At 50.7% G+C, this 24,218-nt stretch overlaps 3 protein-coding genes across 3 annotated transcripts; 2 read left to right on the forward strand and 1 right to left on the reverse strand.

The window, feature by feature from the left end:
- Positions 1–1,876: 1,876 nt before the first annotated feature.
- On the forward strand, positions 1,877–10,597 carry mmp23bb (matrix metallopeptidase 23bb). Its single transcript, XM_080494156.1, has 8 exons — positions 1,877–2,249; positions 4,191–4,315; positions 7,139–7,275; positions 7,466–7,633; positions 7,784–7,948; positions 8,571–8,681; positions 8,761–8,887; positions 9,993–10,597. Exons 1-8 carry the CDS (start codon positions 2,154–2,156, stop codon positions 10,183–10,185), a joined length of 1,122 nt encoding a protein of 373 aa, XP_080350282.1. The 5' UTR covers positions 1,877–2,153; the 3' UTR covers positions 10,186–10,597.
- Positions 10,598–11,195: 598 nt separating this feature from the next.
- LOC308128472 (stress-associated endoplasmic reticulum protein 1-like) lies at positions 11,196–15,408 on the reverse strand. The gene is made up of 3 exons (XM_080494151.1): positions 15,150–15,408; positions 12,734–12,806; positions 11,196–11,601 (listed from the first exon to the last, which is right to left on the reverse strand). The coding sequence occupies exons 1-3, from the start codon at positions 15,231–15,233 to the stop codon at positions 11,561–11,563; spliced, it is 198 nt and encodes a 65-aa protein (XP_080350277.1). The 5' UTR covers positions 15,234–15,408; the 3' UTR covers positions 11,196–11,560.
- A 309-nt stretch (positions 15,409–15,717) lies between these two features.
- On the forward strand, positions 15,718–22,849 carry eif2a (eukaryotic translation initiation factor 2A). Its single transcript, XM_080494161.1, has 16 exons — positions 15,718–15,789; positions 16,108–16,177; positions 16,316–16,387; positions 16,942–17,060; positions 17,324–17,423; positions 17,505–17,587; positions 17,779–17,852; positions 17,948–18,092; positions 18,467–18,583; positions 18,656–18,812; positions 18,878–18,962; positions 19,033–19,365; positions 19,443–19,556; positions 21,040–21,147; positions 21,561–21,626; positions 22,584–22,849. The coding sequence occupies exons 1-16, from the start codon at positions 15,762–15,764 to the stop codon at positions 22,650–22,652; spliced, it is 1,740 nt and encodes a 579-aa protein (XP_080350287.1). The 5' UTR covers positions 15,718–15,761; the 3' UTR covers positions 22,653–22,849.
- The last annotated feature ends 1,369 nt before the right edge of the window (positions 22,850–24,218 follow it).

Genomic DNA, 24,218 nt, shown 5'->3' on the forward strand with positions numbered 1-24,218 from the left:
AAGATGGTAACATAACACGGTAACATAACATGGTAACATAAGATGGTAACATAACACGGTAACATAACATGGTAACACAACACGGTAACACAACATGGTAACACAACACGGTAACATAACACGGTCACATAACATGGTAACACAAAATGGTAACACAAAATGGTAACACAACATGGTAACATAACATGGTAACACAACATGGTAGCAACATGGTAACACAACACGGTAACATAACACGGTAACATAACACGGTAACATAACATGGTAACACAACATGGTAACATAACATGTTAACATAACATGGTAACATTACATGGTAACAACATGGTAACAACATGGTAACAACACGGTAACATAACACGGTAACACAACATGGTAACATAACATGGTAACACAACATGGTAACAACATGGTAACACAGCATGGCAACACAACACGGTAACATAACATGGTAACATAACATGGTAACAACTTGGTAACACAACAATGTAACACAACACGGTAACATAACACGGTAACATAACATGGTAACATAACACGGTAACACAACATGGTAACATAACATGGTAACACAACACGGTAACACAACATGGTAACATAACACGGTAACACAACATGGTAACATAACATGGTAACACAGCAGTAACATAACACAACACAGTTCTCAGATGTTCTCCACATGTGTACATATGTTCTGCACATGTTTGCAGATGTTTTTAACATGTTCTCAAATGTTCTCCACATGTTCTCTATGTTATCCACATGTTCTCAGATGTTCTCCAAATGATTTCTATATGTTCTCAGATGTTTTAGATGTTCTCCACATGTTCTGAGACATTCTCTATATGTTCTCAGATATTCTCCACATGTTCTTCATATGTTATCTACAGGTTCTCCACATGTTCTCCAATGTTCCCAGATGTTCTTCAAATCTTCTCCAGATGTTTTCCAGATGATCTCCTGGTCCTACAGGAACATGGCTCCTCTGTGAGCAGGATTATTGAGAACATCCAGATCTTTGCCGATTAAAGTGTCCTGATGGAGGAGATACTGACCCCATCAGGTGGAGGAGTCTCCCCTGCAGGAGGAGCAGCAGGAGGAGCAGCAGCAGGAGGAGGAAGAGGATCAGCAGGAGGAGGACCAGCAGAAGGACCAGCCGGAGGACCAGCAGGAGGAGCAGCAGGAGGACCAGCAGGAGGACCAGCAGGAGGACCAGCAGGAGGAGGAGGACCAGCAGGAGGAGGAGCAGGAGGTACAGCAGGAGGAGGAGGACCAGCAGGAGGAGGAGGGCCCGCAGGAGGAGGAGGACCAGCAGGGGGAGGAGGGCCAGCAGGAGGACCAGCCGGAGGACCAGCAGGAGGAGCAGCAGGAGGACCAGCAGGAGGACCAGCAGGAGGAGCAGCAGGAGGACCAGCAGGAGGACCAGCAGGAGGAGGAGGACCAGCAGGAGGAGGAGCAGGAGGTACAGCAGGAGGAGGAGGACCAGCAGGAGGAGGAGGGCCCGCAGGAGGAGGAGGACCAGCAGGGGGAGGAGGGCCAGCAGGAGGAGCAGCAGGAGGAGGAGGAGGAGGACCAGCAGGAGGAGGAGCAGGAGGAGGAGGACCAGTAGGAGGAGCAGCAGGAGGACCAGCAGGAGGAGGAGGGCCAGCAGGAGGAGCAGCAGGAGGAGGAGGAGGAGGACCAGCAGGAGGAGGAGGACCAGTAGGAGGACCAGCAGGAGGACCAGCAGGAGGAGGAGGACCAGCAGGAGGACCAGCAGGAGGAGGAGCAGCATGTTTGAGTTCTTAAAGGGTTAAGCTCCACGTCCCTCCGCTCACCTGACCCCGCCCCCCCCCCCCCCCCCCCCCCCCCCCCCCCCCCCCCCACACACACACACACACACACACACACCACCACCACCACCACCACAACCCACCCTCCCCGGAGGACCCCGCTGCAGAAGCTTCTCCGTCCGGGACTTCCTGCTCTTCGTCCGGAGCAGCGACACCCGGTCCGGTCCGGTTCGGGTCTGATCAGTTGTGGTCCCGCAGGCCCGGGTCCGGGTTCGGGTCCGGTTCGGGTCCCACTTCTCCCGGGAGTTTCTTTGTCTTTTCCGAAAGTTTTCTGTTGGAATGCTGAAGCCCCGCGGAGCGATCTGATTGGTTGACAGGCTGATGAAAGTGAAGATGATGGTGATGATGATGATGATGATGATGATGATGATGATGATGATGATGATGAAGAGCTGTGGAGCCGCCGCAGGATCGCAGGTCAGTAAAGCCGAAGGGTGTCTGCGCACCCGGAGACCGCAGAGTGGTGACCCGCTCAGTGAGGACCTGCAGAGTGGTGACCCGCTCAGTGAGGACCTGCAGAGTGGAGACCCGCTCAGTAAGGACCTGCAGAGTGGTGACCCGCTCAGTGAGAACTGTAGAGTGGAGACTCGCTCAGTGAGAACTGTAGAGTGGAGACTCGCTCAGTGAGGACCTGCAGAGTGGAGACCCGCTCAGTAAGGACCTGCAGAGTGGAGACCCGCTCAGTAAGGACCTGTAGAGTGGAGACTCGCTCAGTAAGGACCTGTAGAGTGGAGACTCGCTCAGTGAGGACCTGCAGAGTGGAGACTCGCTCAGTAAGGACCTGCAGAGTGGAGACCCGCTCAGTAAGGACCTGTAGAGTGGAGACTCGCTCAGTAAGGACCTGCAGAGTGGAGACTCGCTCAGTGAGGACCAGCAGCGTGATTGAGACATAAAAGTAGAACATTACTCCTCTAATACACCTTAGAAATTGTGAGTATATTTTGAAAGAAATCTTCACAAACAGTATGTTTAAATCATCCTTTATTCTACTGTTACAACAGTAAATCACATACTTTAACTTTTATGTATACTTATATGTATACTTTATTAGGTGGCTGTCTATAAAAAGCATTGCAGGTCCTCACTGAGCAGGTCCTCACTGAGCAGGTCCTCACTGAGCAGGACCTCAATGAGCAGGTCCTCACTGAGCAGGTCCTCACTGAGCAGGTCCTCACTGAGCAGGTCCTCACTGAGCAGGTTCTCACTGAGCAGGACCTCACTGAGCAGGACCTCACTGAGCAGGTTCTCACTGAGCAGGACCTCACTGAGCAGGACCTCACTGAGCAGGTTCTCACTGAGGAGGACCTTACTGAGCAGGACCTCACTGAGCAGGTTCTCACTGAGGAGGTCCTCACTGAGGAGGTCCTCACTGAGCAGGACCTCACTGAGCAGGACCTTACTGAGCAGGACCTTACTGAGCAGGTCCTCACTGAGCAGGTCCTCACTGAGCAGGTTCTCACTGAGGAGGACCTTACTGAGCAGGACCTTACTGAGCAGGACCTTACTGAGCAGGTCCTCACTGAGCAGGACCTCACTGAGCAGGTTCTCACTGAGGAGGACCTTACTGAGCAGGACCTTACTGAGCAGGACCTTACTGAGCAGGTCCTCACTGAGCAGGACCTCACTGAGCAGGTTCTCACTGAGGAGGACCTTACTGAGCAGGACCTCACTGAGCAGGTTCTCACTGAGGAGGTCCTCACTGAGGAGGTCCTCACTGAGCAGGACCTCACTGAGCAGGACCTTACTGAGCAGGACCTTACTGAGCAGGTCCTCACTGAGCAGGTCCTCACTGAGCAGGTTCTCACTGAGCAGGACTTCACTGAGCAGGACCTTACTGAGCAGGACCTTACTGAGCAGGTCCTCACTGAGCAGGTTCTCACTGAGCAGGACCGTGTGTGTGTGTGGGGGGGGGGGGGGGGGGGGGGGCAGGAGGCAGATGGACAGGAGGAGGAGGAGGAAGGAAAGGATGATGAGGAAGAAAGAGAGGAAGAGGAGGAGGAGGGGCGAAGGAGGAAGAAGAGGCGGAAGAGTTGTATGAAGAGGAGGAATTCCCATTCTAGAGGAGGGGGAGGGGGCAAGAGGAGGAGGTCATGTGACGCATAGTTGAATATATGTCACACTATTTATTTCAAAATATATTTTAAGATTTTTAGATGTTTGTTGCATAAAGTGCAGTAGAAAAGAACAGAAATACTTTTTTTAAATTGAAAAAAAAAATCTTGACAGAAAGGTTACTTACCCCCCCCCCCTCTCCGCCTCCCCCAACGCCCCCCTCCCCCCCAAGAGTGTGTGAAAAGGTGCTCCCCCTACTGGCGGTGTTGGGAGCTGCTGCTGACTTTACCACCTTGATATTTTCAGGCTTTGATCCGCGGCACAGCAACACAGACGCTCGCCAAGGCTTCGGTTCACAGAGGAACCAGGGACAGACGCTACACCCTCAACCCTCTGGGACACAGGTGGACTCACCTCAACCTCACCTACAGGTACAAGCCCCTCCCCTTATTAAGTCATGCTAGGTACATGCCCCGCCCCTTTATTACCACAGACCAGTCAGAAGCCTCGCCCCTTGTTACCGCAAGCCAGCGAGACGCCCCACACCCTTATTAATCAGTATTCATAAAGAGGCTTGTTGTAACCATATATGGTTAATAGGAGGTTGTTACCGTATATGGTTAATAGGAGGTTGTTACCATATATGGTTACTAGGAGGTTGTTACCATATATGGTTACTAGGAGGTTGTTACCATATATGGTTAATAGGAGGTTGTTACCATATATGGTTACTAGGTGGTTGTTGCCATATATGGTTACTAGGTGGTTGTTGCCATATATGGTTAATAGGAGGTTGTTACCATATATGGTTATTAGGAGACGTGTCTGACAGTGAGGAGCATGGCGACAAAGAATAAGGGGACGTCCGAATTGTCCCTCCTACCTCCTTATCTATGGACTTTACCCTAACCTCTGGATGACATCACGGGGTTAAGGAAAGGTGGTAGGAGGCTTCCTAAAGGAGTTATTAAAGGTGTTAGGATACTTCCTAAAGGAGTTAGGAAAGGTGTTAGGAGGCTTCCTAAAGGAGTTAGGAAAGGTGTTAGGATGCTTCCTAAAGGAGTTAGGAAAGGTGTTAGGAGGCTTCCTAAAGGAGTTAGTAAAGGAGTTAGGAGGCTTCCTAAAGGAGTTAGTAAAGGTGTTAGGAGGCTTCCTAAAGGAGTTAGGAAAGGTGGTAGGAGGCTTCCTAAAGGAGTTATTAAAGGTGTTAGGAGGCTTCCTAAAGGAGTTATTAAAGGTGTTAGGAGGCTTCCTAAAGGAGTTAGGAAAGGTGTTAGGATGCTTCCTAAAGGAGTTAGGAAAGGTGTTAGGAGGCTTCCTAAAGGAGTTAGGAAAGGTGTTAGGATGCTTCCTAAAGGAGTTAGGAAAGGTGTTAGGAGGCTTCCTAAAGGAGTTAGTAAAGGAGATCACGGTGGTGAGGCAGTCAGACTTTCCCTTAGTGACGTCATAATAAAGCGACGGCGGCTCTAGTTAGTGACGTCTGCCATGGTGGGGAAAGAACTACAAGTTTCTGAAAATGAACTACAAAAAGTTCCTCTGGGTTCTAGATGATTTCAAGTGGTTCTAGGCAGATTATTGCTTTGGTAACTTACATGATCTGCTCCTTTTTCAGTCATCCTGAGTTTCCCTGAACGCTCCGATGAGCGGGTTCCTTTAAATGTTGTCGCCGCAAGGAATTGTGGGGGAACATGAGCTGGTCTCCTTTGGTAAAGGAACCATCAGTGGTTCCTAGGCTAAAGGAGGGTCTAAAGGAAGCATCAGTGGTTCCTAGGCTAAAGGAGGTTCTAAAGGAACCATCAGTGGTTCCTAGGCTAAAGGAGATTCTAAAGGAAGCGTCAGTGGTTCCTAGGCTAAAGGAGGTTCTAAAGGAAGCGTCAGTGGTTCCTATGCTAAAGGAGGTTCTAAAGGAAGTGTCAGTGGTCCCTAGACTAAAGGAGGTTCTAAAGGATGCGTCAGTGGTTCCTAGTTTAAAAGAGGTTCTAAAGGAAGCGTCAGTGGTTCCTATGCTAAAGGAGGTTCTAAAGGAAGCGTCAGTGGTTCCTAGGCTAAAGGAGGTTCTAAAGGAAGCATCAGTGGTTCCTAGGCTAAAGGAGGTTCTAAAGGAACCGTCGGTGGTTCCTATGCTAAAGGAGTTTCTAAAGGAAGCATCGGTGGTTCCTATGCTAAAGGAGGTTCTAAAGGAAGCATCGGTGGTTCCTAGGCTAAAGGAGGTTCTAAAGGAACCGTCAGTGGTTCCTATGCTAAAGGAGGTTCTAACGGAACCGTCAGTGGTTCCTAGGCTAAAGGAGGTTCTAAAGGAACCATCAGTGGTTCCTGGGCTAAAGGAGGTTCTAAAGGAAGCATCAGTGGTTCCTATGCTAAAGGAGGTTCTAAAGGAACCATCAGTGGTTCCTAGGCTAAAGGAGGTTCTAAAGGAAGCGTCAGTGGTTCCTAGGCTAAAGGAGGTTCTAAAGGAAGTGTCAGTGGTTCCTATGCTAAAGGAGGTTCTAAAGGATGCGTCAGTGGTTCCTAGGCTAAAGGAGGTTCTAAAGGAAGTGTCAGTGGTTCCTAGGCTAAAGGAGGTTCTAAAGGAACCATCAGTGGTTCCTAGGCTAAAGGAGGTTCTAAAGGAAGCGTCAGTGGTTCCTAGGCTAAAGGAGGTTCTAAAGGAAGTGTCAGTGGTTCCTATGCTAAAGGAGGTTCTAAAGGAAGCATCGGTGGTTCCTAGGCTAAAGGAGGTTCTAAAGGAAGTGTCAGTGGTTCCTATGCTAAAGGAGGTTCTAAAGGAAGTGTCAGTGGTTCCTAGGCTAAAAGAGGTTCTAAAGGAAGCGTCAGTGGTTCCTAGGCTAAAGGAGGTTCTAAAGGAAGTGTCAGTGGTTCCTATGCTAAAGGAGGTTCTAAAGGAAGCATCGGTGGTTCCTAGGCTAAAGGAGGTTCTAAAGGAAGTGTCAGTGGTTCCTATGCTAAAGGAGGTTCTAAAGGAAGTGTCAGTGGTTCCTATGCTAAAAGAGGTTCTAAAGGAAGCAAGGAGCCTCCTTTCCTTTGCTTCTTGAGAACAGTCCTCATCATGGCCACCACACAGAACCCTTCCGGGGTGAAGGAGGACGGATAGAGGAGGAGACAGGAGGGACAATTTGGACGAACCTTAAGTGTGATTTATCAACAGTCACGACTTCCTGATATCTGCACAACTAATGTTTGACATCTGGATGGTTTTATACTCACACACACTCCGACACACTGTCGATAAACGGGAACATTGTTCTCCTGCCCAGGATCACCGAGTTCCCCAACACCCTGAACCGCGACGACACCAGGAAGGCCATCGCCATCGCCTTCACCAAGTGGAGCGACGTGTCGCCGCTCAGCTTCGAGGTCGTCGACGGCAATGCCACCGCCGACATCACTATCGGTACAAAGACTGACAAAACTTCAGCTTCCTGTTTGTAAACAGGAAGTAAGGTCACCTGAGCTTCCTGTTTGTAAAAGGAAGTAGAACCTGGGTTTCCTGATTGTAAACAGGAAGTGAGGTCACCTGAGCTTCCTGTTCCAGATGGAGTGTTGATGTGAAGCAGGAAACCTTCTGTCTGATGGTGCGTTAGGTTTCTACACCTTCAATCACACGGACTGCTGGTGGTCTCCTCTCCACCCCTGCTTCGACGGGCTGAATGGCGAGCTGGCTCACGCCTTCCTTCCACCGCGTGGAGAAATCCACTTTGACAACCACGAGTTCTGGATCCTTGGCAAGTCCAGGTTCAGCTGGAAACAAGGTACAGGTCCCGCAGTAAGACTCAGTATTGCTAAAGTGGTTCAGGTCCAGGGGGGTCCCAGAGTCCTGGATCAGAGTTTCTCTTTCCAGTAAGAACCAGACAAGGGTCAGGTATCATGAACAGGACTCAGATCTTGTTCTGGTTCTGCAGGGGTCTGGCTGAATGACCTGGTCCAGGTGGCGGCCCACGAGATCGGCCACGCTCTAGGTCTGTGGCACTCCCGAGACCCTCGGGCCCTCATGCACCCCAACGCCACCTACACTGGTCAGAGGGACGTGGGCCAGGACGACGTGTGGGGGATCCAGAGGCTCTACGGTAACCTTGTAGACTTGGACCCGGTCCTGGTCCTGGTCCTGGACTTAAGCCGTGGTCCCAAAGCAGTACGTGGTGGGGCAGGAGGGTAGTACGGCATGGTATGGTATGGTACGGCACGGTAGGGTAGGGTAGGGTAGGGTATTGTATGGTAGGGTATGGTATGGTAGGGTAGGGTACCAGGGGGCAGTGGAGCACCACATTCCATTAACCAGTTCACTAAACAAGCAGTGAGCACGCAGCAGCATGAGAACCAGAGCGGAGGGTTTATAGAGGACATATTTAAATATTGCTGCTTGTCCAGACTGATGATGCTCACTGACCAATCAGCAGACGGCTGCTTTGTAGCTCCGCCTCCTGAGACCCTTCCTCAGCGCTAGCTACCTCAACGGAGGGGTGAAGCAAATCGTAGCCTGTGCTCGTGGTTTCTTCTGCACCACCCACAACTTTTTCAGTGGGACACCGTGAAAACCTGTCTCGCCCCGTCCCGGCACAAACAGTGTGGTGGGATGCAGGGCTAATAAAGTACTTGTACTGTAGTACCTCATTATTCAGTACTTTTAGTGGTGCAGTAAGTGTGTGTGTGTGTGTGTGTGTGTGTGTGTGTGTGTGTGTGTGTGTGCAGGCTGTCTGGATAAGAAGCGTGTGTGTGACCCGTGGGCTCGTCTGGGTTTCTGTGAGCGCAGGAAGTCGTTCATGAAGAAGAATTGTCCTCAACGCTGTGACCTCTGCTATGGTGAGCTCTGATCTCTGACCAATGGGAGCTGTCCTTGGTGAGCAGGGGACCTGTCTCACTTCCTGTCTGTCTGCTTCAGATCCTCCGGAGGCGGTCACAACGCCGACACCTCCTCCGCCCAACGTGAAGGTGAAGCTGGTTCCTCGAGGGAAGGTGGTGGCTTTTCGCTGCGGCGCACGAAACTCTGCGGCGCCTCCCAAAGTCAGGTCAGCTGACCGGAAGGGGCGGGGTTAATGTGAGGGTGACGCCAGATCGTAGCCTCACGGCGCATCGTAGCCTCACGGCGGATCGTAGCCTCACGGCGGATCGTAGCCTCACGGCGGATCGTAGCCCCACGGCGGATCGTAGCCTCACGGCGGATCGTAGCCTCACGGCGGATCGTAGCCCCACGGCGGATCGTAGCCCCACGGCGGATCGTAGCCCCACGGCGGATCGTAGCCCCACGGCGGATCGTAGCCAGACGGCGGATCGTAGCCCCACGGCGGATCGTAGCCCCACGGCGGATCGTAGCCCCACGGCGGATCGTAGCCCCACGGCGGATCGTAGCCCCACGGCGGATCGTAGCCAGACGGCGGATCGTAGCCCCACGGCGGATCGTAGCCCCACGGCGGATCGTAGCCCCACGGCGGATCGTAGCTCCACGGCGGATCGTAGCCAGACGGCGGATCGTAGCTTCACTGCGGATCGTAGCTCCATGGCGGATCATAGCCAGACGGCGGATCGTAGCCAGACGGCGGATCGTAGCTCCACGGCGGATCGTAGCTTCACGGCGGATCGTAGCCAGACGGCGGATCGTAGCCAGACGGCGGATCGTAGCCAGACGGCGGATCGTAGCTCCGTGGCGGATCGTAGCCAGACGGCGCATCGTAGCTCCGTGGCGGATCGTAGCTTCACGGCGGATCGTAGCTCCGTGGCGGATCGTAGCTCCATGGCGGATCGTAGCCAGACGGCGCATCGTAGCTCCGTGGCGGATCGTAGCTTCACGGCGGATCGTAGCTCCGTGGCGGATCGTAGCTTCACGGCGGATCGTAGCTCCGTGGCGGATCGTAGCTCCGTGGCGGATCGTAGCTTCACGGCGGATCGTAGCTCCGTGGCGGATCGTAGCTCCGTGGCGGATCGTAGCTTCACGGCGGATCGTAGCTCCGCGGCGGATCGTAGCTCCGCGGCGGATCGTAGCTCCGCGGCGGATCGTAGCTCCGCGGCGGATCGTAGCTCCGCGGCGGATCGTAGCTCCGCGGCGGATCGTAGCTCCGTGGCGGATCGTAGCTCCGTGGCCTGTACCTTCAGTTTGGTTCTCTTGTTTCCCTCCAGTTGGTTCAAAGACGGCGAGCAGATCCAGGTCTCGGTCCCTGGTTACATCATCATGAAGAACAGAGACCTGCGTATCCTAGCCAACGAGTTCACCGCGGGCGTGTACACCTGCTGCATCCAGCGCCGCGGCGACTCTGTGTCTGCTAACTCCTGGGCCATCCGCCTGAAGCCTGAAGCTACGTCCAACAGCTGAGCAGCGCCTGCTGCCTGGACCCTGTTACTGCAGCTTCCTGCCAGCTGGAGGATACAGACCCCTCATCACTGAAAGAACCTGCAGGACCAGACCCTGAGAAACCTGCAGAACCAAACTGAGGATGTTCTAATGACGAGAAGCTCAAAGTACTGAGGAGATTAGTAGTACTGAGGAGAGTACTGGTACTGAGGAGAGGAGTAGTACTGAGGAGAGGAGTAGTACTGAGGAGAGTACTGGTACTGAGGAGAGGAGTAGTACTGAGGAGAGGAGTAGTACTGAGGAGAGGAGTAGTACTGAGGAGAGTAGTAGTACTGAGGAGAGTACTGGTACTGAGGAGAGGAGTAGTACTGAGGAGAGGAGTAGTACTGAGGATCCTGTTGAAATGTTTAATTAATAAATAGATTCAACTTTCATGTCTCTTTTTTTTCCATTTTAATAATGTCACTGCTGACTCCCCCCTCTACTCCCCCCTCCCCACACTTCTCCTCCCCTCACTTCTCCCTTCCCTCACTCCCCACTACTCCTCCCCCGTCTCACCCCTCCCTCACTTCTCCACCTTCCCCCCATTTCTCCTCTCTCTTCTCTTCCTCCCCATCACACGCGTGTGAGTGAGTGAGTGAGTGAGTGAGTGAGTGAGTGAGTGAGTGAGTGTGTGTGTGTGTGTGTGTGTGTGTGTGTGTGTGTGTGTGTGTGTGTGTGTGTGTGTGTGTGTGTGTGTGTGTGTGTGTGAGTGAGTGAGTGAGTGTGTGTGTGTGTGTGAGTGTGTGTGTGTGTGTGTGAGTGTGTGTTGGTTCCTTCAGTATTTTCTCTTTCATTCTCTTAAGCCTTGTTTCCATTGTGCAGTACTGTACTCTACTATACAGTACTCTACAGTAGAGTACAGTACTCTACACTACTGTACGCTACTCTACTGTACAGTAGAGTACAGTAATGTACAGTAGAGTACAGTAGAGTACTGCCAGTGAAAAATGTGGTACAGGTTGTTTGACCATAGATTCAGTTTTTTCTTTCAAAGTGAAACTTTATTGATCAGGAATGTTGCAGAGCCACACACACACACACACACACACACACACACACACACACACACACACACACACACACACACACACACACACACACACACACACACACACACACACACACACACACACACACACACACACACACACACACACACACACACACACACACACACACACACCCTGCTCATTTTGGTCTGGATCTGGATATAGACCTGGTTCAAGACCTGGTCCCGCCATGAGAAGAACACTGAGCAGGGGGCGGGGCTTGTGCACACATTCAGGGTCAGAGATCAGGAATGATGTCATCAGTGGGTGGCCCTGCCCCTCATTCGGCTCCGCCCCCTCCGGTTCTACATGCCCATCCTGATGCTCTGGATGATCTGGAAGATGGCTGCAGGGAGACAGACAAATGACATCATCAGTGGGTGGAGCAACACTCAACTTTACAGACCACACTGTTCAGAAGCCCGAGGTATGTACCTCCACCCTGCAGTAACAGGTATGTACCTCCACCCTGCAGTAACAGGTATGTACCACCACCCTGCAGTAACAGGTATGTACCTCCACCCTGCAGTAACAGGTATGTACCACCACCCTGCAGTAACAGGTATGTACCTCCACCCTGCAGTAACAGGTATGTACTTCCACCCTGCAGTAACAGGTATGTACCTCCACCCTGCAGTAACAGGTATGTACCACCACCCTGCAGTAGGAGGTCTGTACCTCCACCCTGCAGTAACAGGTATGTACCTCCACCCTGCAGTAACAGGTATGTACTTCCACCCTGCAGTAACAGGAATGTACCTCCACCCTGCAGTAACAGGTATGTACCTCCACCCTGCAGTAGGAGGTCTGTACCTCCACCCTGCAGTAGGAGGTCTGTACCTCCACCCTGCAGTAGGAGGTCTGTACCTCCACCCTGCAGTAGGAGGTCTGTACCTCCACCCTGCAGTAGCATACCAGGAAATCTGGGTTACCTAGATTAACTAACCCAGACATTCTGGATCCTGATCAGCATTAACACGAAGCAGGTTAACTCACTAGTTCAACCCAGAGTTTCCCTCCAGGTTCAGTGCGTTCACATGAAAGGGGCGGGGCTTGCAGCGTGTGACCAATTACACACCTGCCGTCAGCTTCCCAGGAGCAGTAGACGATGATTCTCCAATCATGTTGCTGCAACCAGAGCCAGGAAGCAACGCTACAGCAACTTGTGAATGTTGATGTGCAACTTGGGGAAATTCTACCATATTGATTGATGGACATTGTAACCTGAAGGCTGTGATCAATCCCCCCCCCCCCCCCCCGTGTTAGGCTCCACCCCCATGTGAGAGAACCAATGTTAACTCTGAAGATAATCTCAAAGAGAAACCCAGAGTCGTACTACAGACCTCTGCCCTGTGCTCACTGACAACATGAAGAAACAGAGACACTGATCCATTGACAACATGAAGAAACAGACACTGATGCATTGACAACATGAAGAAACAGAGACACTGACAACATGAAGAAACAGAGACACTGACCTGATCCACAAACAACAAAGATGAAGAGCGCCAGCAGCCAGGGACCGACACCTTTATCATCCGTCAGACTCCTCTGAAACAAACAGACATAACGGAGTTAACGAGCACTTAACATGAGTTAACTAGCATTTAACCAGACTTAACTAGCGTTTAACCAGAGTTACCTAGTGTTTAACAAGAGTTAACTAGCGTTTAACCAGACTTAACTAGCGTTTAACCAGAGTTAACGAGTGTTTAACCAGACTTAACTAGCGTTTAACCAGACTTAACTAGCGTTTAACCAGAGTTAACGAGTGTTTAACCAGACTTAACTAGCGTTTAACCAGCGTTAACTACTGTTTAACTAGAGTTACCTAGTGTTTAACCAGGTTAACAGGCTGAACCAGGTTTAACCAGGTTAACAGGTTGAATGAGGTCAACCGGCTGAACCAGGTCAACAGACTGAACCAGGTCACCCGGCAGAACCAGGTCAACCGGCTGAACCAGGTTAACAGGCTGAACCAGGTTTAACCAGGTAACAGGCTGAACCAGGTTAACAGGTTGAATGAGGTCAACCGGCTGAACCAGGTCAACAGGCTGAACCAGGTTAACAGGCCGAACCAGGTTAACAGGCTGAATGAGGTCAACCGGCTGAACCAGGTCAACAGGCTGAACCAGGTTAACAGGTTGAATGAGGTCAACCGGCTGAACCAGGTCAACAGGCCGAACCAGGTTAACAGGCCGAACCAGGTTAACAGGCTGAATGAGGTCAACCGGCTGAACCAGGTCAACAGGCTGAACCAGGTCACCCGGCAGAACCAGGTCAACAGGCTGAACCAGGTCAACAGGCTGAACCAAGTTAACAGGCTGAACTAAGTTGAACCAGGTAACAGGCTGAACCAGGTTAACAGGTTGAATGAGGTCAACCGGCTGAACCAGGTCAACAGGCTGAACCAAGTTAACAGGCTGAACTAAGTTGAACCAGGTTGAATCAGGTTCACAGACTGAACCAGGTTAAACCAGGTCAACTGGCTGAACCAGGTTAACAGGCTGAACCAGATTAAACCAGGTTAATAGGTTGAACCAGGTTAACAGACTAAACCAGCTTGAACCAGGTTAACAGACTGAACCAGGTTATCAATGTTAGTGACTTCATTTCACTCACTCCTGTGACCTTTGACCCCGTTTTCAATGACCCCTGTTTTAAATTGTTTGTCTCTGTTATTGTGATGAAATTACCAACAATGATTAACAACTCTGACTGGTTATTGATCTGACTGGTTATTGATCTGACTGGTTATTGATCTGACTGGTTATTGGTCTGACTGGTTATTGGTCTCTGACTAGTTATTGGTATCTGACTGGTTATTGGTATCTGACTGGTTATTGGTCTCTGACTAGTTATTGGTATCTGACTGGTTATTGGTTTGACTGGTTATTGGTTTGACTGGTTATTGGTTTGACTGGTTATTGGTCTCTGACTGGTTATTGGTCTCTGACTGGTTATTGGTATCTGACTGGTTATTGGTTTGACTGGTTATTGGTCTCTGACTGGTTATTGGTCTCTGACTGGTTATTGGTATCTGACTGGTTATTGGTCTCTGACTGGTTATTGGTATCTGACTGGTTATTGGTATCTGACTGGTTATTGGTCTGACTGGTTATTGGTCTGACTGGTTATTGGTCTCTGACTGGTTATTGGTCTGACTGGTTATTGGTCTCTGACTAGTTATTGGTATCTGACTGGTTATTGGTTTGACTGGTTATTGGTTTGACTGGTTATTGGTCTCTGACTGGTTATTGGTTTGACTGGTTATTGGTCTGACTGGTTATTGGTCTGACTGGTTATTGGTATCTGACTGGTTATTGGTCTGACTGGTTATTGGTCTGACTGGTTATTGGTCTGACTGGTTATTGGTATCTGACTGGTTATTGGTCTGACTGGTTATTGATCTGCCCTCAGTAAAGACATCCTTTAGCGTGTTTGAACCAATAATTGATCAATTCACATTTCCAGCTCCTGCTGTTGAAACGGAATAAACGTGGTCATGGATGGAGGAGCTGATCCGGTCCGGTTGTGATCGGGGTATTGATCTATGGTCTCCGGTCCCCGGTCCCGTTGTGATCGTTGTGATCGGGGTATTGATCTATGGTCTCCGGTCGGGTTGTGATCGGGGTATTGATCTATGGTCTCCGGTCCCCGGTCCCGTTGTGATCGTTGTGATCGGGGTATTGATCTATGGTCTCCGGTCGGGTTGTGATCGGGGTATTGATCTATGGTCTCCGGTCCCCGGTCCCGTTGTGATCGGGGTATTGATCTATGGTCTCCGGTCGGGTTGTGATCGGGGTATTGATCTATGGTCTCCGGTCGGGTTGTGATCGGGGTATTGATCTATGGTCTCCGGTCGGGTTGTGATCGAGGTATTGATAAACTCACCCCTGACTTGACCACGTTTCCTCTCTGAGTGATGTTCTTGCTGTGCTTCTCGTTCGCCATGCGGATCCTCTGTTTGGCCACCATCTTCTTCTACTTCTTCTTCTCGGTTCGTCCTCCGGGTTGTTGGTTCGGTTGTTGGTTGGATTCTGTGTTAGTTTGCGGTACTTTCTGCCTTCTTCTTCGCGACTCCTCAAACTCTCATCTACTATCGTTTGTCTACGTCCTCATAAGCTGCATCCCCGCCCATCCTGCTGGCCACGCCCACAATACGCTGACGTCGCAACAAAAACAATTTCCTGCAGGATCGTTCGAAATAAGACTAGTTTCCATGAGAACTATAAAAGTTTAATCAAATCCACATTTTCTGCTTCAGACCAGACTGGTTCTGACTGTTCTGCCTGGTTCTGATTGTTTCTACTGTTCTCACTGGTTCTGACTGTTCTCTTCACGTTCTCATCTATTGGACGCACCAAATATTTTATTCTGAAACGTCCTCCCCGGATGTTCAAGATGACGTCTCTTATTTTGAACGCTGATGTGGCATAGGAAGTCCCGCCTACTGCCGCGTTGACGTCGCTTAACCCTGCCCTCTGGCTTCCGGTTGTTGGAAACATGGCGCCCCCCATCCCGCTATTAGCAGGTAACTCCATCACTCTCTCTTTTCTCTCTCCCTTCACCGGAAGACGCGACAGCAGCACCCGAGTACTGCGCGCGAGCGTGGTGTGTGTGTGTGTGTGTGGGGGGGATCTGTTTTAAGCTCCACCCAGCAGTGTAAACCTGCAGCAAGAAGAAAACAGTCGTGTGTGTGTGTGTGTGTGTGTGTGTGTGTGTGTGTGTGTGTGTGTGTGTGTGTGTGTGTGTGTGTGTGTGTGTGTGTGTGTGTGTGTGTGTGTGTGTGTGTGTGTGTGTGTGTGTGTGTGTGTGTGTGTGTGTGTGTGTGTGTGTGTGTGTGTTCCAGTGCGAGGATCTGACGGGACGTCTCTGCTCTGTGGACCCCCTCAGTGTGAGCAGCATGCAGCCTTCCAGAGGTGAACAAATAAAAAGCTACAACTGCTTTGATGTTTGGAACTCCCCCTCTGTTCACACCCTGTGTGTGTGTGTGTGTGTGTGTGTGTGTGTGTGTGTGTGTGTGTGTGTGTGTGTGTGTGTGTGTGTGTGTGTTTCAGGGACTCTCGGGTCAGCAGGTGTTTGACCTTCAGTACAGAGGGGGCGCTGTTTGCCTGGTGTAACGGACAAAAGTGCGTCTTCATTCATCCTTTGGTCACTAACCACTTTTCTGAACACAAAGTCTGACACCCCTCCCGACCCTAACCCCTCCATGACCCCTCTACCCATCCTACCCCCTATAACCCCTCTACCCATCCTACCCCCTATAACCCCTCTACCCATCCAACCCCCCATGACCCCTCTACCCATATAACCCCTCTACCCATCCAACCCCCCCCCCCCATGACCCCTCTACCCATTCTACCCCCTATAACCCCTCTACCCATCAAACCCCCCCCCCCCATGACCCCTCTACCCATCCTACCCCCTATAACCCCTCTACCCATCCTACCCCTATAACCCCTCTACCCATCCTACCCCTATAACCCCTCTACCCATCCAACCCCCCATGACCCCTCTACCCATATAACCCCTCTACCCATCCTACCCCATATAACCCCTCTACCCATCCAACCCCCCATGACCCCTCTACCCATCCTACCCCCTATAACCCCTCTACCCATCAAACCCCCCATGACCCCTCTACCCATCCTACACCCTATAACCCCTCTACCCCCCCACCCAGGGTCTCGGTGGTGAAGACTGTGGACGGTTCCGAGATGATGAATTTTGATCTCCCCAAGACGGTTCTGTTGGACTTCTCTCCTCTTGGCAAGATCCTGGTTACCTGGCAACCGTACACCAGTAAGACACGCTAGGATGTCTCACTCTAGGACGCCTCATTCTAGAATGACCCACTGTAGGACATTTCACTCTAGGACGCCTCACTCTAGGACGTTTGTCTCTAGGACGTTTGTCTCTAGGACCCCCCCATTCTAGGACGCCTCACTCTAGGACGCCTCACTCTAGAATGACCCACTCGAAGACATTTCACTCTAGCACACCTCTCTCTAGAACGTCTCACTCTAGGACAGCTCGTTCTAGACGCCTCACTCTTTGGGTTTCAGAGGGTCCGGACGCTCCTCAGGGAGACGCTAACCTCCAGCTGTGGGACGTTTCCAGTGGACAACTCATCAAATGTCTGTTCCAGAAGAAGGTGGAGTCCTGGTGAGCGCTGACTCAGCATGCTCGCTCTGATTAGTCGGTCATGTGCCTGCCTGGCTCTGATTGGGCGGCTGTCGTCCTCAGGTGTCCCAGCTGGTCTGAAGACGAGAAGATTTGTGTGAGGAGTGTCAACAATGAGCTGCACTTCTATGAGAAGAACGACTTCAGTAAGAAGGCATCATCTTCCTCATCCTCCTCCTCTTCCTCCTTCTCTTCCTCCTCTTCTTCTTCATCCTCCTCTTCCTCCTTGTCCTCCTCTTCCTCCTCATCTTCCTCTTCCTACTCGTCGTCCTTCTCTTACTCTTCTTCCTTCTCTTCCTCCTTCTCTTCCTCCTCATCCTCGTCTTCTTCTCTTCAGGTCAAATTGCCAACAAGCTTCACATGCAGAAGGTTTCCAGCTTTTCATTGTCTCCTGGAGTTCAGCCCAGTAAGGTGAGGACCCCCCCCCCCCCCCCCCCCCCGACTGCCATACACATACTGATACCCCCAGCCCTCCCCTAACCCCCCCCCCCCCCCCCCCCCTGCAGGTGTCTGTCTACGTGCCAGGCAGTAAAGGCGCTCCGTCCTTCGTGCGGCTCTATCAGTATCCGGCTCTTGGTGGTCCGACGGCAGCGCTCGCTAACAAGAGCTTCTTCAAGGCTGACCGAGTCTGTATGCAGTGGAACCGCAAAGGTCTGAGTCTCTGGGTGGTTGGAGCTCTGGATCTGGAGCTCTGGATCTGGAGCTCTGGGTGGTTGGAGCTCTGGATCTGGAGCTCTGGATCTGGAGCTCTGGGTGGTTGGAGCTCTGGATCTGGAGCTCTGGGTGGTTGGAGCTCTGGGTGGTTGGAGCTCTGGATCTGGAGCTCTGGGTGGTTGGAGCTCTGGATCTGGAGCTCTGGGTGGTTGGAGCTCTGGATCTGGAGCTCTGGATCTGGAGCTCTGGATCTGGAGCTCTGGGTGGTTGGAGCTCTGGAGCTGGAGCTCTGGGTGGTTGGAGCTCTGGATCTGGAGCTCTGGGTGGTTGGAGCTCTGGATCTGCAACTGACGAGAGTCTCTACCCTGCAGCGTCGGCAGTTTTGGTGACGGCGAGCACTGAGGTGGATAAAAGCGGAGCTTCGTACTACGGCGAGCAGACGCTGCATTACCTCGCCGTGAACGGAGAGACGGCAGCAGTCCAACTCCGTGAGTATCCCCATCACCTCTGACCTCTGACCTCTGACCTCTCTGACCTCTGACCCCTGTGGTATGGAGCAGCTAAAGGCGGTCCTATCTACGACGTGGCGTGGAGTCCGTCGTCCTCAGAGTTCTGCGTGGTCTACGGCTTCATGCCGGCTAAAGCCACCGTCTTTAACCTCAAGTGTGACGCCGTGTTCGATTTCGGGACGGGACCTCGAAACGCCGCATACTACAGGTACTGACTGAACTCGGCAGCCCAGTCCGGGCTCTGACCTTTGACCTCTGACCTCGCCGTCTCAGTCCTCAGGGTCACCTCCTGGTCCTGGCGGGCTTCGGGAACCTTCACGGGCAGATGGAGGTCTGGGACGTGAAGAAGTTCAAGCAGGTGAGTAGAGCGACGGGCGGCGCCGCAGCCTCAGTTCTTGAGCCCTCACGGGTTTCACCGTCTCCTTCAGGTGTCCAAACCTCAGGCTGCAGACTCCACCCACTTCTCCTGGTGTCCGGACGGCGAGCACGTGGTGACGGCGACCTGCTCGCCGCGGCTGCGGGTCAGTAACGGCTTTAAGATCTGGCACTACACCGGCTCCGTGCTGCACACCTGGGCCGCCGCGCCCGGCGCCGAGCTGTGGGAGGTCGCCTGGCAACCGTTCCCCGCCGGTGTCTTCCCCGAGCGGCCGGTCACCTGCCAGGCCCCGCCCACCCGGCTGGGCTCCACACAGGCTCCGCCCACTCAGGCCTACCGCCCGCCTGCCCTCCGACACCTGCCGGCTACCGCCGGCGCCAAACTGGTGGGTTCGCACGCAAACGTTTAACGGTTCGGTTCTTTTTATGTGATGTGGAACGTTAATGTTTGTTTCTCCGGCAGCATGAAGACGAGCCCCCGCAGGACCTCCGCCCAGGAGCCTCCGCCGACAGGACGCCGTCCAGGGCTGCTCTGAAGAACCAGAGGAAACGAGAAGCCAAGAAGGCTGCCAAGCAGGTTAGAACCTCCACCCATAGCCTCCACCTGGCTGCTGCTAGAGCCTCCAATCTTTCAGTCAATCTATCAAACTTCATTGTCATTGTACAAGTACAAGTACAAGTACAGGTACGAGTACAAGTACAAGTACAGGTACAACGAAATTGTATGCAAAGCTTGAGGGAGAGAGAGAGAAGAGGAGGTGAGGAGAGCAGCAGACTGAGGGAGGACGGAGGACCCAGTGGAATCGGGGGGTGGGGGTGGGGGGGTGGAGCGTACAGCCTCTCATAGGCGCTCAGCTCCCCTCCTCCACCTGTCTCTCTGTGGAGGAGGGGAGGGGCCATCGGAGGTGGTGACGCAGAACCCTTGCTTCTCTCTGCAGTGTCAGTCCAACATCTGGTGTCATGAGACGGTCAGATAGTCCTGGTCAGAGACAAGTTCCCAGTGGGACGGGTGTGAGGAGACATCAGGGAAGGACAGAGTCTCCGTTCTAACGTCCACCTCCAGGAGAAATAGAAAGACAGTCCAGCCTTCAGCGTCTGGACGTCTCAGGGAATCTGAATGGACATCAGATTTGTTTTGGGTCAGGACGTCTTCGTCTGTCTCTCGTCCTTCAGTCTCTGGTCTCCATGCTGCTCCTAATCTGTGGCCATTTTCTAGGGTTCCAGCAGAGCTCTGAACTTCTCCACGTTGGTTTCCATTCCTCCTAAAGGTTGAAGAGTCCCGTCCTGCGTCCTCTGAGTTGGTTTATCACATGAGTGTGAGGGTTCAAAGTCCTGCTGTCCCTCAGGGACGATTGTCAGCCGTCCCAATGCAGCTGCCAGCGTCTTCTCCTCTTTAGATCAGGAACCCAGCAGCTCCAATCAGCAGCAGACCTGTTCTCATCAATCCATTATGTACAGGTCTTCCACGTCCTCCATGGAAAGAATGGACAGACACACGGACCTCCAGCTGTCCCAGGAGTCCAACGTGTATCCGGTAGCAAACGTCCCATCGGGACATGTGGGCTGTCCATAGCCTGATTTGGTGGATTGTATTGAGAGACCAGCTGATCAGTTCCATGGTTCCTTTTCGGTTCAGATGTAAAGACAGGTTCTAGTTAGATTCTGACATGAGACATTTAAGACAAGAGCAGCGAGCAGGGAAGACGAGAGAGGACAGACGAGAGAAGCAACCGCCTTCGGTGTGAGCCGGAAGAAGAACCATACAGCCTCCACCTGTCTGCTGCTAGAGCCTCCAACCGTAGAGCCTCCACCTGTCTGCTGCTAGAGCCTCCAACCATACAGCCTCCACCTGTCTGCTGCTAGAGCCTCCAACCATACAGCCTCCACCTGTCTGCTGCTAGAGCCTCCAACCGTAGAGCCTCCACCTGTCTGCTGCTAGAGCCTTCACATAGAACTTCCACCGGTAGAGCCTCTAACCTCTAACTGTCTGTTCTTAGAACCTGCTGGGTTCAGAACCTATTGCAGGTTCTGCAGTGAGAACTTTGACTCTGTTCCTGCAGGACATCAAACCTGACCCTCCCTCTGACCCCGCCCCCATCAGCAACAGCCAATCAGAGCCAAGCAGTGGTGACCCAGAGATGGACAAGAAGATGAAGAACTTAAAGAAGGTGAGGAACCTGAACAGAACCAGAACCGAACAGGAATAGAACTAGAGCAGAATAGAACAGGAACAGTCAGATAAGAACAGGAACAGAACCAGAGAAGAACAGAACCAGAACGGTACCAGAGAAGAACCAGAATAGAACCAGAGAAGAACAGGAACAGAATCGGAGAAGAACAGAACCAGAATAGAACAGGAACCGAATCAGAGAAGAGCAGAAGTAGAACCCGATCAGAACAGGACCAGAACCAGAGAAGAACAGGACCAGAACCAGAGCAGAACAGGAACAGAATCACAGAAGAACAGAAGCAGAACCAGAGAAGAACAGGAACAGAACCAGAACTAAAGCAGAACAGTGACCCCGCCCCCTGTGGGCTGGTCCTGCGCTGTGATTGGTCAGAGTCCTTGTTTCTGTTCCAGAAGCTGAAAGCCATCGAGGAGCTGAAGGAGCAGCAGGAGTCCGGGAAGGTCCTTCAGAAGAACCAGGTCACTCACCCCTTCATCCACTCACCCCTTCATCCACTCACCCCTTCATTCATTCACTCACCCCTTCATTCATTCACCCCCCCTTCATCCACTCACCCCCCCTTCATCCACTCACCCCTTCATTCATCCACTCACCCCTTCATTCACTCACCCCTTCATCCACTCACCCCCCCTTCATCCACTCACCCCCCCTTCATCCACTCACCCCTTCATTCATTCACTCACCCCTTCATCCACTCACCCCTTCATTCATCCACTCACCCCTTCATCCACTCACCCCTTCATCCACTCACCCCCCCTTCATCCACTCACCCCCCCTTCATTCACTCACCCCTTCATTCATTCACTCACCCCTTCATCCACTCACCCCTTCATTCATCCACTCACCCCTTCATCCACTCACCCCCCCCTTCATCCACTCACCCCTTCATTCATCCACTCACCCCTTCATTCATTCACTCACCCCTTCATTCATCCACTCACCCCTTCATTCATCCACTCACCCCTTCATTCATCCACTCACCCCTTCATTCATTCACTCACCCCTTCATTCATCCACTCACCCCTTCATTCATTCACTCACCCCTTCAGCTCTTTATTCAGCCATTTACTCATTCATTATCAACTTTTCAAGTCGCCCACTCATTTATTCACACATTCATCTGTTCATTCAGTCATTCATTAACTCAATCTATTCATCATGTGTTCACTGGTTCAGTCACTGGTTCATGTGTTCACTGGTTCATGTGTTCACTGGTTCAGTCACTGGTTCATGTGTTCACTGGTTCAGTCACTGGTTCACTGGTTCAGTCACTGGTTCATGTGTTCACTGGTTCATGTGTTCACTGGTTCAGTCACTGGTTCATGTGTTCACTGGTTCATGTGTTCACTGGTTCAGTCACTGGTTCATGTGTTCACTGGTTCATGTGTTCACTGGTTCATGTGTTCACTGTGCAGCTGGAGAAGATGCAGAAGGAGGCCCAGCTGCTGAAGGAGCTGCAGGAGCTTCAGGTTGGACTCCCATGATGCACCACTGCTGCACTGGACGGGGGGCGGGGCTTGTTGGAGGGGTGATGTTCGATTTGTTGACATTTCAGAGGCATTCTGGGAAATGTAGTCAGCAAATGAAGACACTATTGCCATGGAAACAGCTCTTTGTGTGTTTGAAGCTTGTTGCTCGGCAACATGTGCACAGTGTTGAAAATAAAAACTTCATAAACTACAGTAGAGTGTCTCCATGACAACCACTGGATCCATGGTAACTCTACAATAGGAACTCTACAATAGGAACCCTACAATAGAAACTCTACAATAGTAACTCGACAATAGTAACTACAATAGTACCTCTGCAATATTAACTTTATAAAAGTAACACTACGATAGTAACTCTACAATATTAACATAATAGTAACTCTTCAATAGTGACGCTACAATAGGAACTCTACAATAGTAACATGAAAGTAATTTGACAATAGTAACTCTACAATAGTAACTACAATACTAACACTACAATATTAACATAATAGTAACTCTACAATAGTAACATGAAAGTAACTCCACAATAGTAATCCTACAAAAGTAACACTACAATAGTAACTCTACAATAGTAACATAAAAGTAACTCTACCATAGTAACATGAAATTAACTCGACAATAGTAATTCTACAATAGTAACTACAATAGTAACATGAAAGTAACTCGACAATAGTAATTCGACAAAAGTAACACTACAATAGTAACTCTCCAATAGTAACATGAAAGTAACTCGACAATAGTAATTCTACAAAAATAACACTACAATAGTAACTCTACAATAGCAATAGTAACTCTACGATAGTAACTCGACAATAGTAACATGAAAGTAACTCTACAATAGTAACACTACGATAGTAATTCTACAATAATAACACTACAATAGTACCTCTACAATATTAACATGAAAGTAATTAGATAATAGTAATTCTACAATAGTAACTCTACAATAGCAATAGTAACTCTACGATAGTAACTCGACAATAGTAATTCTACAATAGTAACTCTACAATAGTAACTCCACAATAGTAACATGAAAGTAACTCGACAATAGTAATTCTACAAAAGTAACACTACAATAGTAACATGAAAGTAACTCGACAATAGTAATTCTACAAAAGTAACACTACAATAGTAACTCCACAATAGCAATAGTAACTCTACGATAGTAACTCGACAATAGTAACATGAAAGTAATTCGACAATAGTAATTCTACAATAGTAACTATACAATAGTAACTCGACAATAGTAACATGAAAGTAATTCTACAATAGTAACTCTACAATCGTAACATGAAAGTAATTCTACAATAGTAACACTACAATAGTACCTCTACAATATTAACATGAAAGTAATTCGACAATAGTAATTCTACAATCGTAACTCTACAATAGCAATAGTAACTCTACAATAGTAACATGAAAATAACTCTACAATAGTAACTCTACGATAGTAACTCTACAATAGCAATAGTAACTCTACAATAGTAACATGAAAATAACTCTACAATAGTAACTCTACGATAGTAACTCTACAATAGTAACATGAAAGTAATTCTA

This window comes from Lipophrys pholis (genome assembly GCF_963383615.2).
Source record: "Lipophrys pholis genome assembly, contig: SCAFFOLD_59, whole genome shotgun sequence".
Lineage (NCBI taxonomy): Eukaryota > Metazoa > Chordata > Actinopteri > Blenniiformes > Blenniidae > Lipophrys > Lipophrys pholis.